Source organism: Dipteris shenzhenensis, chromosome 29 (genome assembly GCF_047967505.1).
Source record: "Dipteris shenzhenensis isolate YYH24624 ecotype China chromosome 29, Dip_SZ_1.0, whole genome shotgun sequence".
Lineage (NCBI taxonomy): Eukaryota > Viridiplantae > Streptophyta > Polypodiopsida > Gleicheniales > Dipteridaceae > Dipteris > Dipteris shenzhenensis.
In genome coordinates this window covers 47387387-47402853 of record NC_141624.1, presented here as the reverse complement: position 1 = coordinate 47402853, position 15467 = coordinate 47387387, and the positions used below count along the sequence as shown (strand labels likewise).

The 15467-nt window shown below is 40.0% G+C and overlaps 1 protein-coding gene and 1 pseudogene across 4 annotated transcripts in view; both read left to right on the top strand.

Annotated features, from left to right (window-relative positions):
* Positions 1 to 2307, top strand: part of PARP2 (poly(ADP-ribose) polymerase) — a 108155-nt gene extending 105848 nt beyond the window's left edge. For 2 of the 4 annotated variants that reach the window (XM_087400392.1, XM_087400390.1), the window contains exons 18-19: positions 1644 to 1749; positions 1839 to 2307. In XM_087400392.1, coding sequence (XP_087256518.1) covers positions 1644 to 1749; positions 1839 to 1928 — 196 coding nt within the window. In that variant the 3' untranslated portion in view covers positions 1929 to 2307. The remainder of the gene's footprint in view (positions 1 to 1643; positions 1750 to 1838) is intronic. The other 2 variants (XM_087400391.1, XM_087400393.1) reach the window with 2 other exon arrangements.
* An 11735-nt stretch (positions 2308 to 14042) lies between these two features.
* LOC147882940 (peroxidase 12 pseudogene) lies at positions 14043 to 14924 on the top strand (annotated as a pseudogene).
* The last annotated feature ends 543 nt before the right edge of the window (positions 14925 to 15467 follow it).

Below are 15467 nucleotides of genomic sequence, written 5' to 3'. Positions count from 1 at the left end.
TCTGCAATGTATGGGTGTTTCAGAGCAGTGGATTTCAGGCGTTTCTTCTCTTTACCACTCAGCTTAGAGATCGGTTCTTAATCCAGGTCGCAGAGGATAAAGATTTAAGATATCCAGATCCGTGCCTGGAAGGCATAGGCCTGCAGGGATCCCTGCAAATGGGCCCATGGGTATCCCTAATCCAAGGGCACCCATTCACTGGGATTAGTCCTAAATTATTAACTAACCCCTTGAAAAGGGTCCACTCCTTGGACCTAAGCCCATCTTCAATTCCTGCTCATGCTATGACCTTGGGGTCATAACAAATGATGCAGTCATGCTAGGATGGAAGATTGAAGAGGAGTACCATTGTTGGACCTTGGGGTCATAGCAAATGATGCAGTCATGCTAGGATGGGAGATTGAGCTTTGTTTTAGAAGGATAGACCATTGTCGGATGTCTGGGATGCTAGATGTGACCCTATTGCCTACCAAGTAGTTTGCTCTGATTTTAGACAACATCAAGAGGAAGTCACTCTGTTGGAGCTCTACCATCCTAAACTTGAGTCTCCAGGGGCCTTGAGGTAAACCAAATTTTATTAACCTCATCATGAATTGGTGGTGCTTCTCACGCTTATACATTGGTCAGTTTCTTTGCTTCGGATCTGATGGCACACAACACAAGGGCTAGGGGGACTTAGATGACTAGATGACTAGGAGGACTTAGATAACTAGGGCTGAAGAGTACTAGATGCCTCGCAGGGACCTGTAAACTAGATAGCTAGGGGTACTTAACTAGATTCCTTGTCTCTCTTTCATCCTTCCAAATTTGATAGAGAATAGCCATGCACGTTTGATCCAACTTTTGCACAGACCCTTACTTTTTGAAACTCCTTGTACTATGATTGATTCAATAAAAATGGCACCAAGGTAGGGAATTTTTATGACTAAAGTAACTATATGTGCCATTTTGGGTTTGTTTCTGGGTGTTTGTTTGAAGCGTCAGTCTTATCAACTGTATCTGGTGGAGGGGTGGATGCTCAGAGATGCAGAAGCCCCTCATACCAACCATCCCATCGGTTGGTCATGCATGCTTTTTCCAAGCTTTCAGCTCTGTTGTCTTCATTGGAGGTAATGGATGCTAAACCTTTGCCCTGTTCCAATCTTTTCTAAATCCATGTCTCCTTCCATGGTTTTACTAAGCTGACCAGGTTTCTATAGGCCTTTGAAAAGCTAGCTTTAATTGCTGATTTCATGCAAGTTGTAGGCATTCTTTTTGTTTCAACTCACTGAGTTCTGTGCGAACATCTATAACACGAAGCAAGCACACGTGGGATGCAGCGCCTGAAGCTACCTGCAGACAACTTGACCCGCAGCATCCTTCCTCATTGGAATCTGATGACCTCTTCCACCAACAAAGTCACACCTTCTGACCCTCTATTCAACCAGTCCTTGCACAGAAGGCGCACATCCAACTTGGAAAAATCTCATTGCTGCAACTCATTTTTTCCCTCATTGGCTTGAAATCCTTGTTCTTGATTATTATCAGGTCGTGAGCTGTGTAATGCCCAAGGACTGTATCATGCACTGTGGTATTTTCAAAGTAGTGCTTTTGATGGTGAAGTTGAGAAATTCACTTCTCTTTATAAATTACTGATATTGCAGTACAAAAGGTGTTGGTGGTACAGAACCGAACCCTTCGGAGCTCAAGATTCTACCAGATGGTCTCATTGTTCCAATGGGAAAGCCCATGGAGAATCCCAGACAAACAGTATGTGGAATTCTCAAGGTTTATGATCTTAATTGAACTTTTCCTATTGCCTTTGTTTTTCCTCACGTCTGTTCGTGTGACTTTTGCAGAGTTCACTTTTGTACAATGAGTATATTGTCTATAATGTTTCACAAATACGAATGCGGTACGTGGTGCAAGTTAAATTCAATCACAAATAGTTACATGCAGCTTTCCAGGAAGCTGGAGTGCGTCCAATGTCTACACCCCCCTCTCCTTTCTTCAGGCCAACACAAGAAAAGGAAATGCAAGCTTCATGGAGAAAGGAAGGTCGAAAATAAAGCCACATGTTGCTACAGTTACGGCAATCAAGGATGATATGCAATCCAGTCGTCGCAATCCCATTGTTGCACAGCCTGCCACTACATAGTCACACAAGCTACCCTTCAAGTACATTAAGAACACAGAGGTGGCTTGGCATCATATTTGATTTCAAGAGGAGGTTTGGCACTTTTGTGTGAAAGAAAGTAGCCATTAGTTTTTCTCTACTTTTGATACGTTGATGGGCCTCCTGAGGACATCAATATAGCATTTTGGTCCCCTCTTTTTGTCCCCCCCCCCCCCTTCTCTCTCTCTCTCTCTCTCTCTCTCTCACGCACGCACGCACAGTTTTTTTTGGGGGTGAAAACTTTGAATGCTTTATATTACAAGGTAGCTATCCCAAAAATGAGAAGCTAGAAAGATACATAGCTGGAAATTACATCAAGAGAAAATCTCAATGTAGGATACTCTATAGAGAGTTTGTAGGCAATCGAAAAGAGGTTGCTGCAAAGAGCGAAGTGCCCAATACCGAACCCAAGAAAAGAACAAGTCAAACTCTGGTCAGTAAGGATAAATCCGAAAAGCCTCGAAGAACGTGCCAAAAGTAGTATGACGAAAGTGTAATCGCAATCTGTGCTGAAGAATGCCGATAAAGTCACAACGTTAGAAAATATGAGAAGCAAACTCTCTGGGTGCCAAGCAACGATGACAAATAGTTGGAGCAATACGTTGGCCCAAAAGGAAAAACCCCCAAGTATGTTTGTAAAATTACTAAGTTTAAGCAAATTGAAGAGTTGTAACCAACCATCAAATAGTTTAGACTTGGGATATAACCAACTTGATAGTGGAGTTGGTAGGAAACTTACTAAATGGTGGATGGATGGTAGAATTATACCAAATGGTTTTTGCTGCTGCAACAGAAACGTTGCTATGCCAAGGTATACATCTAAATGTCATTGAAGAAGAAAATACTGAAGAAGAGAAAGAGAAAAAGGAACATATTGACTCAGAGAGTGGTGACTCTAGTTTAAGTGATGAGAAGGATGATAGCTCTACATCAAATGAGGAGAATGATAGCTCTACATCAGATGAGGTGCAACAAAAAGAAATGCACATAAATATGTGAGGGGATCCAGTCTTGCAGAGAGTCAAGGAGGTTCCACTCGTCATAAAGGAAGACCAGAGGCAAGAAGCAGTCCACCACATTGCAAGAAAATGTGAGGTTATAGGAGTGAAAACAAGCACCTTGAAATTAAAACCTAGTAAGCCACCAAAAATCTTAGTTGAGGGATAGGGAATTGGAACAAGTAAGGAATTGGTAATGATAAGCAAGAACCGGGTAAGGAAGAGCTATCAAGATGCAGAGATGAGTCTGCGCTTAAGCTCGCAAGCTCTAAAGAACCCTATGAGTCAAGAATTTGGTAGTCAAGGACCTAGTATTGAAGAGCTTGGTATTTAAGAAAATGAAAGCTAAGAGCATTGTAATCATAGGCTTTGAACTTGGAATAAAGCAATGTACTTTAAGCTCTCATTAATGTGTAGACCAAGTAAATTGTTTTTTGTTTGTTTTGATGACCTTACTCTTATTTAAATGTGTATAAAGATTGTTTATTAAGGGTGTATCTTTACACCAAGAAGGTGTATATGTACACCACATTTCTAAGAGAATTGCTTATCTATTGATGTTCTTAAGAAATAGTTCAAAGTACAAAGTGTTTGACTATGCCCTTCCAAATAAAAGATAGATTAGTCATAGCAAATAGTTGACTAATCTTAAAAGAGTATATGGGTGATTAAACATAGTATGTGTTCTCGTAATTCTAACAACTATCATATTTGATTAATCTTAAAAGAGTATACCAAGTGATTAAACATAATAGGCATTTTTCTAATTCTAGCAAGTATCTGGTTATCACGCCACACTTTGGTATTGAAAGTTATGTTAAAAATTCTCATTGCCAAACTATTTATCATTAGCAAAATCTTCATCAAAGAGTACTTAAGGAAACTTAGCAGATACTTAGATTTTTCACTAAACTTATGGAAACTTTGATTTTAATATTTAGCCAAAAAAATAACAATGTATTCATAATTTTGGACTTTTTAAAGTCCATTTTTGAATTTGGAATGTACATAAGTCTTAAAAATTTGAATAGTATGTTCTTTGCAAAATACTGTAAAATAGTTCCGTTTTGTGGTGGTTTTGAAGTCACACTCTTGTAAAGAAAGCGTGCATTCTCATGCATGGCTTGATGTGTGCAATTTTTTATTGGGAGAAACCATCCCACACTCATGCTAACTGCTCGTCGGTGATAACGGACCTGACCCGTTTCCACTTTCAGCCTTGAGGGTCATGGAAGGGACTTGCTTGTGTGATTGTGGTTACCTCAGCCTTCCTATTCTCCCTCAAGGTAGCATCAGCCCATCCAGAGCTTCATTGCCATGAGATTCGTGGCCTTGGGCCTCACATGCAACTTTCGTAGATTGTGGTTGTGAGGAAGATGCCATTGATGATTGTGCGTAGAATTGAAAGAAGCCTAACATCAAATTTGGAAACAAATGAGCCACATAGATGGTGTGTAATTGCTATGGGAAAGGAGGGGTCACCTAAATAAATTAACATCACATGATTCATACTGATGCATCGTTTCCATTGGGATATTGAGTAATTGAAGAAAAATATGTTCTTATGTGCCATGAAATGAAGTTGGAATTCTACATAAACAGAACCTGTGTGATTGCAAAATTACCAAGGAATACATATTTCTCATGAGGTTTTCATTACATTGAAATTCTACAAGCCAAAAATTTGCAAGCAAGTATTGTCACAAAAATTTACAAGAAAGCAAAAAATTCTATGGTAGTTGACTCTTCATCTCTTCAAGTGGTCGTAATGTCTCAACTTTGTTGACATTATGTGCATGAAAAGTAAAATGTCATCCATAGTAGCAAGCCTATTGGAGGTCCTTTTCCATTCGGTCCCAATGACAATCAAGCAAGAGTTTTGTTACAATGTTGTGATTGTTCATGTTTCACCATACTGGTTAGTATCATAAATAAAGGTGGTCATTTCTTTGAATAACGAACCCATAGCATAGCAATCAGAATGCGCCCAGCACTTACCCTTTGGTCTCCTAGCTATTGGATAAAGTTTTAGAGCAAGCCATGGTAATCTATTTGGAGGAGCATCTTTCATATTTTTCTCCTCATGGATCTCTATCCAATGCAAGGACCTCCGCCAATCCATGATTTCCACATGCACAAATTCTTCATTGGTGGAAGTGAAGTCAAGCATGTAATTACATGCATTCCAGTCTATGTATGTGTATCTTCTATAGTACACTACCCTCAATGCACTAGCCATCGCTACAACAATGGACAAAGTTGGTTGCAAAATAAGTGTATTCACTTCTTCATAATAGGCTGATTCTAGTCATGGCAAGGCTTCTCTTGAGTTCTACTTTTAACCGCTCTTTTGTAACTTACCATTGCCATAGAAAGACACATGAGCATGTCATGGATTCCTCCATTAAAAAATGGGTTGATATACTATAACTTTGCATCATCTACGTGGCCTATGGCTCTAAATGCCCCTGTATCATTGGCATGGCCAACTCCATCTTTAGTGAAGCATATGCCTCAATAGTGTCATATCTACTCCTCTTTCTTACGTATGATGTAGTTAATGTCAAACCTAGGTCATCAATAAATTGGAACTTGGTGCACCTTTCCTTCTACTCCCTTGCCCAGTTGTTCATGGGCCGTCAATTCACAATATGGAAAGTATACGTCATAGGCCATTGGGAAAACATTGAGTGCACATTTGCATCTTCGTCGTACCTTGTGCAAATGCAAGATTGATCTCTTCTCTCGACTCGCTAGTTTTATCTACAAGATGTCTCTGTGTACTCCATGATTCTTTGCCAATTGACCCTCTCTCATCCACATCTTTTCATTTGGTAGAGTCCTTCATTTATGTCCACTCAGTTGACCAAAATCATGATCTTTTCCCCTCCATTCAGTGACAGCTCAAATGGTCTATTGGCTCTTAGCAAGGAGCTAGGACATCACCAATCACCCTATGTTGAAAGTTCTCCACTATCTCATGCACATCGGACTTGGGCAATGCTATGCTAGGTTTTTGAAGTCTCTTAAAACTAGTGTTAAGAAAATTTTTGGGAAATCCGTGAATGTATGTAAGCGAAGACACACAATTGCAGAATTTATCGTTGTTTAATCCTATAATATAGAGGTTTTTTATTTGGCAAACGAGCATGTGGATCTTGGTCCTTACATCCGGTGAGATATTAGATAACACAATCAACTGGACAGTGATTGTTGTGCAACTAGATAATGATCTAAAAAACATAATAATCACAATTCATTACAATTATCAAAAGCAATAAAATGCAAACAATTACAATCGGCACATAGCAATGTCCAACCATTAACATAGCTATTATTATATACATGACTATTGAAGAAACACACCTTTAAATATCAACTTGACTGTACTCAACATGCCTAAATCTAAAGCTGCAAACATATAACATCATCCCATGAATAAGATGATCTAGATCACCTTTGCAAATCACACATCCAATTGAGAAGGTTGGTATCAAGGGGATAAGAAATGACAATTGCAAAATACTTGTGAGTCTCATAACTGAAAAATAATTGACTCTAGCCAATGTTTCTAAATCTAAAACTATAGACCTATAACAATAGCACAAAGCCAAGGTGATCTAGATTAGCTTTGCCAATCACACATCCACGTGGGAAGGTTGTTATCAGGGTGATCAAGGCTGGCAATGGCAAGCCACATACCCACATAACAACAACCTCTACCCGATGTCATGCGTGCATGCGTGTGTGTGTGTGTGTGTGTGTGTGTGTGAACATATATAGTCAATGGCTTCACAAAAAAAAAAAGTGTGTGTGTGTGAACATATATTATGTATCAAATCAAGGCGAGGGGATCAAGGCTATCAAATGCAAGCCATATGCCTAGATTTCATCCCGTTTTTGACTCCCTCTCGGTCTTTCTCTCTCCCTCCCTCTCTTCTCTTTATTGACAAAAAGAAAAAAAATTAAGCATATGTGTTAATGAGACCAAGTTGATCAAGGCAGACAATGCGAGCCACACACTAAAGCCTGAATGACAAACACAAACAAAAAATAGGAAAAATTAAAACCTAAAAGAAACATGTCAGACAAAGTAAGATCATCAAGACCGGTCATTGTGAGCCACACCCCCAACCCTAAATGACGAACATGAACAAGAAATACATGAAATTGAAAACATAAAACAAACATGTCAGGTAGCAATGTAAAAAAAACATGAATTCGAAACCTAAAAACAAACATGCTAGGCAACAACTACGAGCCACAACCCCGGCCTTGACTGACAAAATAAAAAGGGATGGGAACTCACAGAAAAAAAAAGAATAATCAAAATTTGTGATCAAAGTATGATAAAAATGTAGTGGGGCCCCTTTTTATAGACCCCAAGCCACAAAATACCGTGGGATAACGTCTCATGACCACGTGGTATTTTTGCCAATGGATTTCATGCTTTTTCCATGTATCATGCAATCCTTGCATGAACAACACGTTGTGGTAATGGGAACTTACCATGTGGTGTACAAAACTTACCGCATGGTAATGCTAACTTATCGTGCTGTGTATAAAACTTTACCATGTGGTAAGTAGTAGGTACCACACAAAAATTATTTGGTCAACCAGTTTTTGCTACTCGGTTGCAAAAAATGCAATTTTCAACGATTGGAACATTTTTTATGTTTTTAAATCAATTTTTTCTCCCACTCTCGCGAGTAAGTAACTATCCACACTATGATCATTCAAAACATCATGCTTTGCTAATGAATGTCGGTGTTTCATACAAACTAGTGCAGTAGATAGCAAAACTTACATTAATACTTGTTTAGATTTTGACTCGATTTTGAACATCCTATTTTTCTATATCTAACACTTATAATATAATTATTTTTCTTACTATATTCCATGTAAGTAAGCTAGACCTTGAGAGAGACAAACCATCAAAACATCTACCCCCTCTCGACATAATTGGATGATTATAGACATGGTAATCTACCTATTAAAATAGGTGTTGCCCCCTTTGGACATAATTGGATGTTAATAGATGTGGTAATCTACTTATTAAAATTGGTGTGGGATGACAAGTTGCCTTCTTCCACATCTGACTCTTTCTTGAGTAAGCATCAATCTACACCACGATCATTCCTAACATCATGCTTTGTTAGCAAATGTCGGTATTTCATGCACACTAGTGTAGTAGCTAGCAAAACTTACATCACCTTTTGAACCTTATTTTTTTCCTAGTTTTCATTAGAATCATCTAAAAAAAGACTGCACATTATTATTTTATGAAAGTATAATATGTATATGGTCTATTTTTACATCTTTTTTATAACAATCACATGTTAACTAGATGTGCAACAATCTATACTCTTTTAAATCTTTGACAAGCATTATTTTTTCCATAGACATTATGTTATTCAAAATACCCACTTCTAACCTTCTAGCTAATCAAGATTCATGGCATGTGTGATTTGTGAATTGATCAAGGCCAGTGTACGTGAGCCACACAATCAGCTAGATGATAAAATGAGCCGATCAAGGCCAGCATAGTAAGCCTCACAACTAATTCAATTCAAGTATAATATAATATCATGTACATTAGAAATATATATTTTACATTCATTGGGTTGCTATCTTAAAATATTATGAAATTATGTATCTTGTGAGTTGGCTTAAACTACGAACGAAGTGATCAAGGCCAATACAATGAGCCTCACAACCACCAGTTCATGTATAATACAATATCTTGTACATTAGGAATATATCATTGAACTATTGTCTTGCATAAACTAGATTAATATAATTTGCAATAAGCATTACAAGATTAAAAATAGAAATATAATAATATATTACAATGTTGGGCACCTTTGCGGACCACTATTTTGAAGTTGAATTCTTGAAGCAAGAGGAGCCATCTGGTTATTCTTCCTATTGTACATGGACAGTTCACAAGATAAAGCAATGCTTGATGGTCGGTGTAGAAGACAATCATTTGCTAGTAGATAGTGCCAAAATTTCTCAACACTATACAACATTGCTAGGGCTTCTCTTTCTGTGGTAGTATAGTTGATCTTCGCATCATGGAGTTGTCGACTGGTGAAGTAGAATGGGTAGTCTTTCTTATGCTCACCAAGTTGATAAAGCACACTCCCAATTGCATACTTGGATCCATTAGTATGAACATGAAAATCAATATCCCAATTAGGAGATATAAGGATGGGTAATGTGATTAGAGCCACTTTAAAAGCTCAAAGGCTTGATCGCATTCTTCTGTCCATAAGAATTCCACCAATAATTTGTAAAGTGGTCTGGCTATCATGGCATACCGCAAGATAAATCTTCGATAATACCCGGCATGTCCCATAAAGACTTGTACACCTTTGGAATTTGTAGGAGGAGGCAATTCCATGATGATTTTGATTTTGCCCATGTCAGTTGCAATCCCATGTTGAGAAACGATGTGTCCCAAAACAACTCCGTGGGTGACCATGAACTAGCATTTTGTTGGATTTAGGAAGATGCCTCTGTTGTTGCTACTGCTCTCTCCCTCTCCTTCTCCCTCTTTTGTGCCTCTATTGGAGCTGCATTGCCCTGTGTAGGAGTCCCATTCTTACTGTTGCAACATCTACAAGCATGGTGGGGAGCAAGGCTACAAGACCATGCAATGCTATGACCTCTTATGTCTTCCATAACACTAGAAATGCATTAGATGAGTGGATCCCTTGCACCTACAGCTTAAATGACTAGATAATGATGAGCTTCCTAAGAGCAAGAGAGGTGATATCTTGCATGAGTGGAAGGGGCGCATCTTGAAGTTTAATTTTGGGAAGAAAGGATGGCTCACAAAAGTGCAACATGTCTACATGGGAAAATATATGCAGCTTCCTCCATCATTCAATCAACAATCTAGGATATCATCACATTGTGAGCAAAGCTTTCTATCTATATACATTTTTCACCTATAAGAGTAATGAGTCCATTTGGAACTTTTGTGTTTGGTTTCTAAGAGCTCTTATTCATGGTGGCAAATGTTTTCCCTTTGGACTTCGAGGAGTGGGAACTAGTTGAATCATTCATAGGCAAGTTCACTACGATTCATGAGAATTTAGGTAAGCAAATGCATGTAGGGGAGAAGTTGGCCTCCTTGCGAATGAAGAATGTGTATTGGTATAATGCAACATACATCACTCCAACGACATCATCAAGCTATGGCCATCTACAAGCCATTGTACCACCACAACTTCAAGACATGGATTGCAGCAATGTGGACTCAAGGACATTGCAATCATACAAGGACAAGATTGCAAAGAATGTGAGCATGGCCATGAAGTTTACATTTGGATCCAAATGGGCAAGGTTATCTTGGTTTATGCCTCTACACATTTTTGCTTCTTTATTTCAAAATATAAATATGCATAGAACAAAAACTATGTGGTCCTGCAAGCGTGCAGATGAAAATGCTCTTGAAGATTTACTTTGGATGAATTGGGAAACCAGGCCAGGCAACCAAAAGGGTGATGTGTTTCAATGTCATGATTGTAAAGACAATGTGGTTATTAGATACCATTTGTCACACCAAATGTTGTATTTAGCTTTTTAATATAGGCCTGGAAGAAAACAAATGGCCGGTGGCTTCCCTTAGACTCTAATGATGAAGATAATACAGAGGTAAGTTTGTCTATTGATGTTGAAGAGGGAGATGTTAGGAATGTGAATCAATACTCTAAGGGATGTGCGAGAACACCTATTGGTCATGGAGAATGGCATGTCAGAGTCCTTCTACTTTACCTTAAATGGTGGTAAGATCAGCCACCGCTGTGTGGAGAAGTGCATGCACAGTGCCGATTTCATTCCTTCTGCAACTTTAAAGATTGTTAACAATGTGTTTGACTAGTGTAGCATTTAATTTTTTGTCAAATCCTAGTTATTGTTTCAAAAGATGATGGACAATTAAATTGAAATGTTATTTCTTTTGATGTTTTCTCCTTTCAGTTCATCGTAATTTTTTTCAAAAAAATTGGGGATTTTATGATTAGTTTTATTTTTTAGGGTTTTGATATATATAAAGGGGTAAGAGCCATTTTACATCATATTCTCACTTTCACGTTTAGAGAGCCATAGAAACTCCCACCCTCAAAAGTTACTCACTCCATCAGTCACTATTTGCCATGGATTCAGCTAGAGCTGCATTCCATGATTTCATCTCGCGAATTGCATTTGCAGGTCGTGAGAAAGATCTATTTTTAGTGTTTGAGAGGACTTTAGATGTCCTAGGCACATATATGCGAGCCAAGGATGACTTCTCAGATCTCATCCTCTACATGCAAGAGAATTTCACAAAATTTTTTATACACTTGACCACTCTTCAAAGAGATGGGTTCCCATAGATTACATCAAGTATCTATTCCTAGAGGAGCCCAAGTTTGTGAAGCGCTTGGCCCGCTTTTGTGATAATCTTACAGAGGAAGGATTTAGGATGGTAGAAGTAAAAGACATCCTAGAAGCATAGATCACAGGAAATATAGGCACTAAATTCCCTTCATGGGAGATGACATTCATCTTTCTTCTCCAAGAAGGAAATTTAGACGAAGAAGCCTCATCGTCTAGCACCCCCTCTAGTAGAATTTTTGATATCCTCGTCCCTAGACTAGACTCTTAACATGTACATGGAAGAGAGTCTTGACCATGCAAGAGAGGAGATGGAAGCAGCTCAAGCATTGAGCCTACTTCAACAGCCCTCAGTAGAGCAAGAATCTGCCTCGGAGACTACTGACCCAGAAGTAGACTTATGGTCCTTGTCCCCCCTCATCATTGATGGAGAAAAGTACGTATTCCTCCACTAAAAGTCAAAGCTAGAAAAAGAGAGCTACACAACCAAGAAAATGTACTTTTCACAATGATAAAATAGAACTCACATTTATTGTGAAGCTTAATTAGATGCAACCAAGATTCTTGCTTGGATCTCCTAAGGATCTCCTTGTTCCTTTGTCCTTTTTGGTGTGGTGGCATTGATGCTTCATAATTATGTTTTATCAATCTTTCTAAAACACTAATTGAATTATTTTCTCCTGAGTTAATATACTAATGTTTGTAGAGCATACTCCATTGGGTTTTGGCTGCCATCCCACTATTCTAGCCATGGCTTCAACATTCTTGACAGATAATTTGGAGCCTACTGAAAGTCAGAAGGGTAAACGGTGGTAGGGTAAAGTAGCAAGATCCTTCCTTAAGAACTTGTATAGAGTCTTTGTTTGATTGAATTGTTTTTGCAAATGCCAAACCATTACAAGGTCCTTGAAGAGCTCACTAGCTTTTGGGTTTTGATGGAACAAAGAAATTGGCCAACATGTAGTCTGACCATGAAAACACAGCCATGAACTTGCTTTCCCATGAAGATGGAAAGAAGTCATGCTATCATAGACCTTCTGAATGCATATTGCACTCCACAATACAACATAGAGCTTGTTGAAGCACCAATCTAGGAAACGTTTGGCATCCAACCTAACCACATGAGTGATGTCGATGGACTGGTAAACAGCTAGCAATGATTTCCTTCCCCCATGATCAAACTCATAGAACCTCTTATTATAGGTCTTGAGTATAATCTAATGCATGTTAACTACCAGGCATTTGGTGGGTTGATCCGGTGCCATCTCATGATTCGATCCACTTGCCCCAATGGCTCAGGAGCTAACGATGATGAGTGCTTCTCACAGGGTGATAATGGCAATGGGATGTTATAAGCTGATGAGAGGCTGATGACAAGGGGTTCGCACACTAAAAAACAATCTTCAAGCCACCTAAATCCTCCTATCGCATAGCCTCCTACTGCAATCTGCAACATAAAAGCTAGCAATAAGTACATGTTGCGCTTGCAGCCATAATCTATGCTGGCCAGAATAGAAAGCACATAAAAGCACATGCGGAATTCTGAAAGCACATGGAATGGGATTTTTCCTTAGGTGCCCAATGATTTTGTGCCAAACAACAGGAAGTGTAACAAAATAAGCAACCAAATCAAATAAATAACAATGTTGCTTTTCTATCAATAAATTCACAATCTAAATTGACATTGCATTGGAGTGCTTTTCATGTGCAATATGATTGGGCTTGAAATGTTCTCCCTCTATGAGATCACTTTGCTTAAGGCACACTTTAATAATCATAGATTTCCTACCTGCTACGTTGCACCCTCGTGGCTAGAAGCATCTAAGGAATTTGGTCATGCAAGTTAGGTGGCAATATTCATTGAAGCACACGCTTGGAGAATTGGTTGAGTCGCGACTCGCACCTTGCAAAAACAAAGCGCGATGGAATCGGTTGCAACTACTGCAACAAACAAGATCGGAGGTCATACGGTCAATGCTGGACGCGGAGGTGAGGTAGAGGTGGACGGTGACTCGCATGCTTGGAACCAGGCTTCTTTCGAGATTCATAGTCAAGCCAAAGTTGCCCAACAGCGCCCCTAGCAGTAGAGCATTACAGCGAAATGTCAAACACAGAAAGTTGAGGTTTGAGCCTTGAGGTGATCAAGTCTTTGGTGGACACTGTTCTCACACTTGGCAGACCTGCTAACAGAGCTGACGGAGTTGCGAGCTAACGATCTGCAGTGCATCAGCCATGAAACTGATTAACGAAAGAGTAGCTAGGCCTAGCCGGGGGGAACGGGGGGACGGTTTGCCTGTCACATGCTTCAAAACCTGCTAAGTGTGCAGGTCGCCGCTGCCGTTCTGGAATTCAGCTTGTCGGTTGTCTCCTCCATCTTCTATAAAGCTTCAGGAGCCATGCTCTCCACTCCTCACAGCGCTCAGCCCAAGCCATTGGCTTCCAAGAATTGCTTGCACACCTCTAATTGATTAAAGAGCTGTGAGTCGTGACCAGCTCTACCAAGAATGGAAACTTCTCTACGACTAGCAGCCTACACTCTCACTCTAGCTCTCCTGTTGTTTACGTTCGTCGATGCATGGAAGCACCCTCACTCATCACATTCTGAGTCAATATTTGATCTACCGGAGCCCGCTGCTGGCTTATCTTACAGCTTTTACGAGGCTTCGTGTCCTCATGTTCATGAGATCGTCGAAGACCGAGTGAGCTCGTTCGTGGCACAAGATCCCGGAGAGGCAGCAGGCATCTTACGTATTCTATTTCACGACTGCTTTGTCCAGGTCCGTAGCGCGCGGTATTGCATGCAGCTTTAACTTTTATGCTACGCTGATATTTCAGCGTATATAAAGATCTAGGTTGACCTGCACCCGTTGCTTTATTAGGGCTGCGACGCTTCCATCCTTTTGAAAACTCCAAGCACCGAGCAGACTGCAACGCCAAACGTGAACTCCCTGCGAAGCACATCCTTGCGCATTTTGGACCAAATCAAGGAAGCGGTGGAAGAGGCATGTCCTGGAGCAGTTTCGTGTGCAGATGTTATATCCCTGGCAACAGTGAAGGGGATAACAAAGGTAGAGTTAACTTGAACACGTGAAAATCTGTTACTACATTTGGATAAACATTTCAACGGTTTTCATGTTCTGCTTGACCAGGTTGGCGGACCGGACATCCCTATGCCCTTGGGTCGTCGTGACAGACTCGTGGCAGCCAGCAATCAGACTGTCATTAGCAACATTCCAGCTCCAATTTTCAACTTTTCTCAACTCCTCGCCAATTTCAGCTCGAAGGGCCTTAGTCTTACCGACCTTGTGGCATTATCAGGTTCTCTCGCTCGCTCGCTCGCTCTGTCTTTCCGTCTCTCTCTGTATAAGCCATCTTTCCAAGGTTAATGTTCCTAAGAAGTTAAAAGCTTCTCTCTCTCTGTCTTTCCGTCTCTCTCTGTATAAGCCATCTTTCCAAGGTTAACGTTCCTAAGAAGTTAAAAGCTTCTCTCTCTCTCTCTCTCTCTCTCTCTCTCTTTTCTAACGAAATGTGCATCAACAGGTGCTCACACTATTGGCCGTGCTCATTGCACTAGCATCGACAACCAAATTACTCCAACCGTATCTACCGAACTTTACCGCCCATACGCATCCACATTACAATCTAACTGTCTTCCGAAAACTCCAAATCTTCTGAGGGTGTTGCCCATGGACGTGGAGACTCCAAACCTTTTCGACAATGCCTATTTCAGGCACGTGCTTCAACAGAGGGTACCGTTTCATTCGGATGCAGTCCTGCTGCAAAATCCTGAGGCGAAGCGGCTCGTAGAACTTTACGCGGAGAATGAGGAGCTCTTCCTGGAACAATTTATATTGTCTTTGCTTAGGCTAAGTCAGGTCGGTGTGCTGACAGGCGACGAAGGACAGATTCGTCGCAAGTGCGTGTCATCC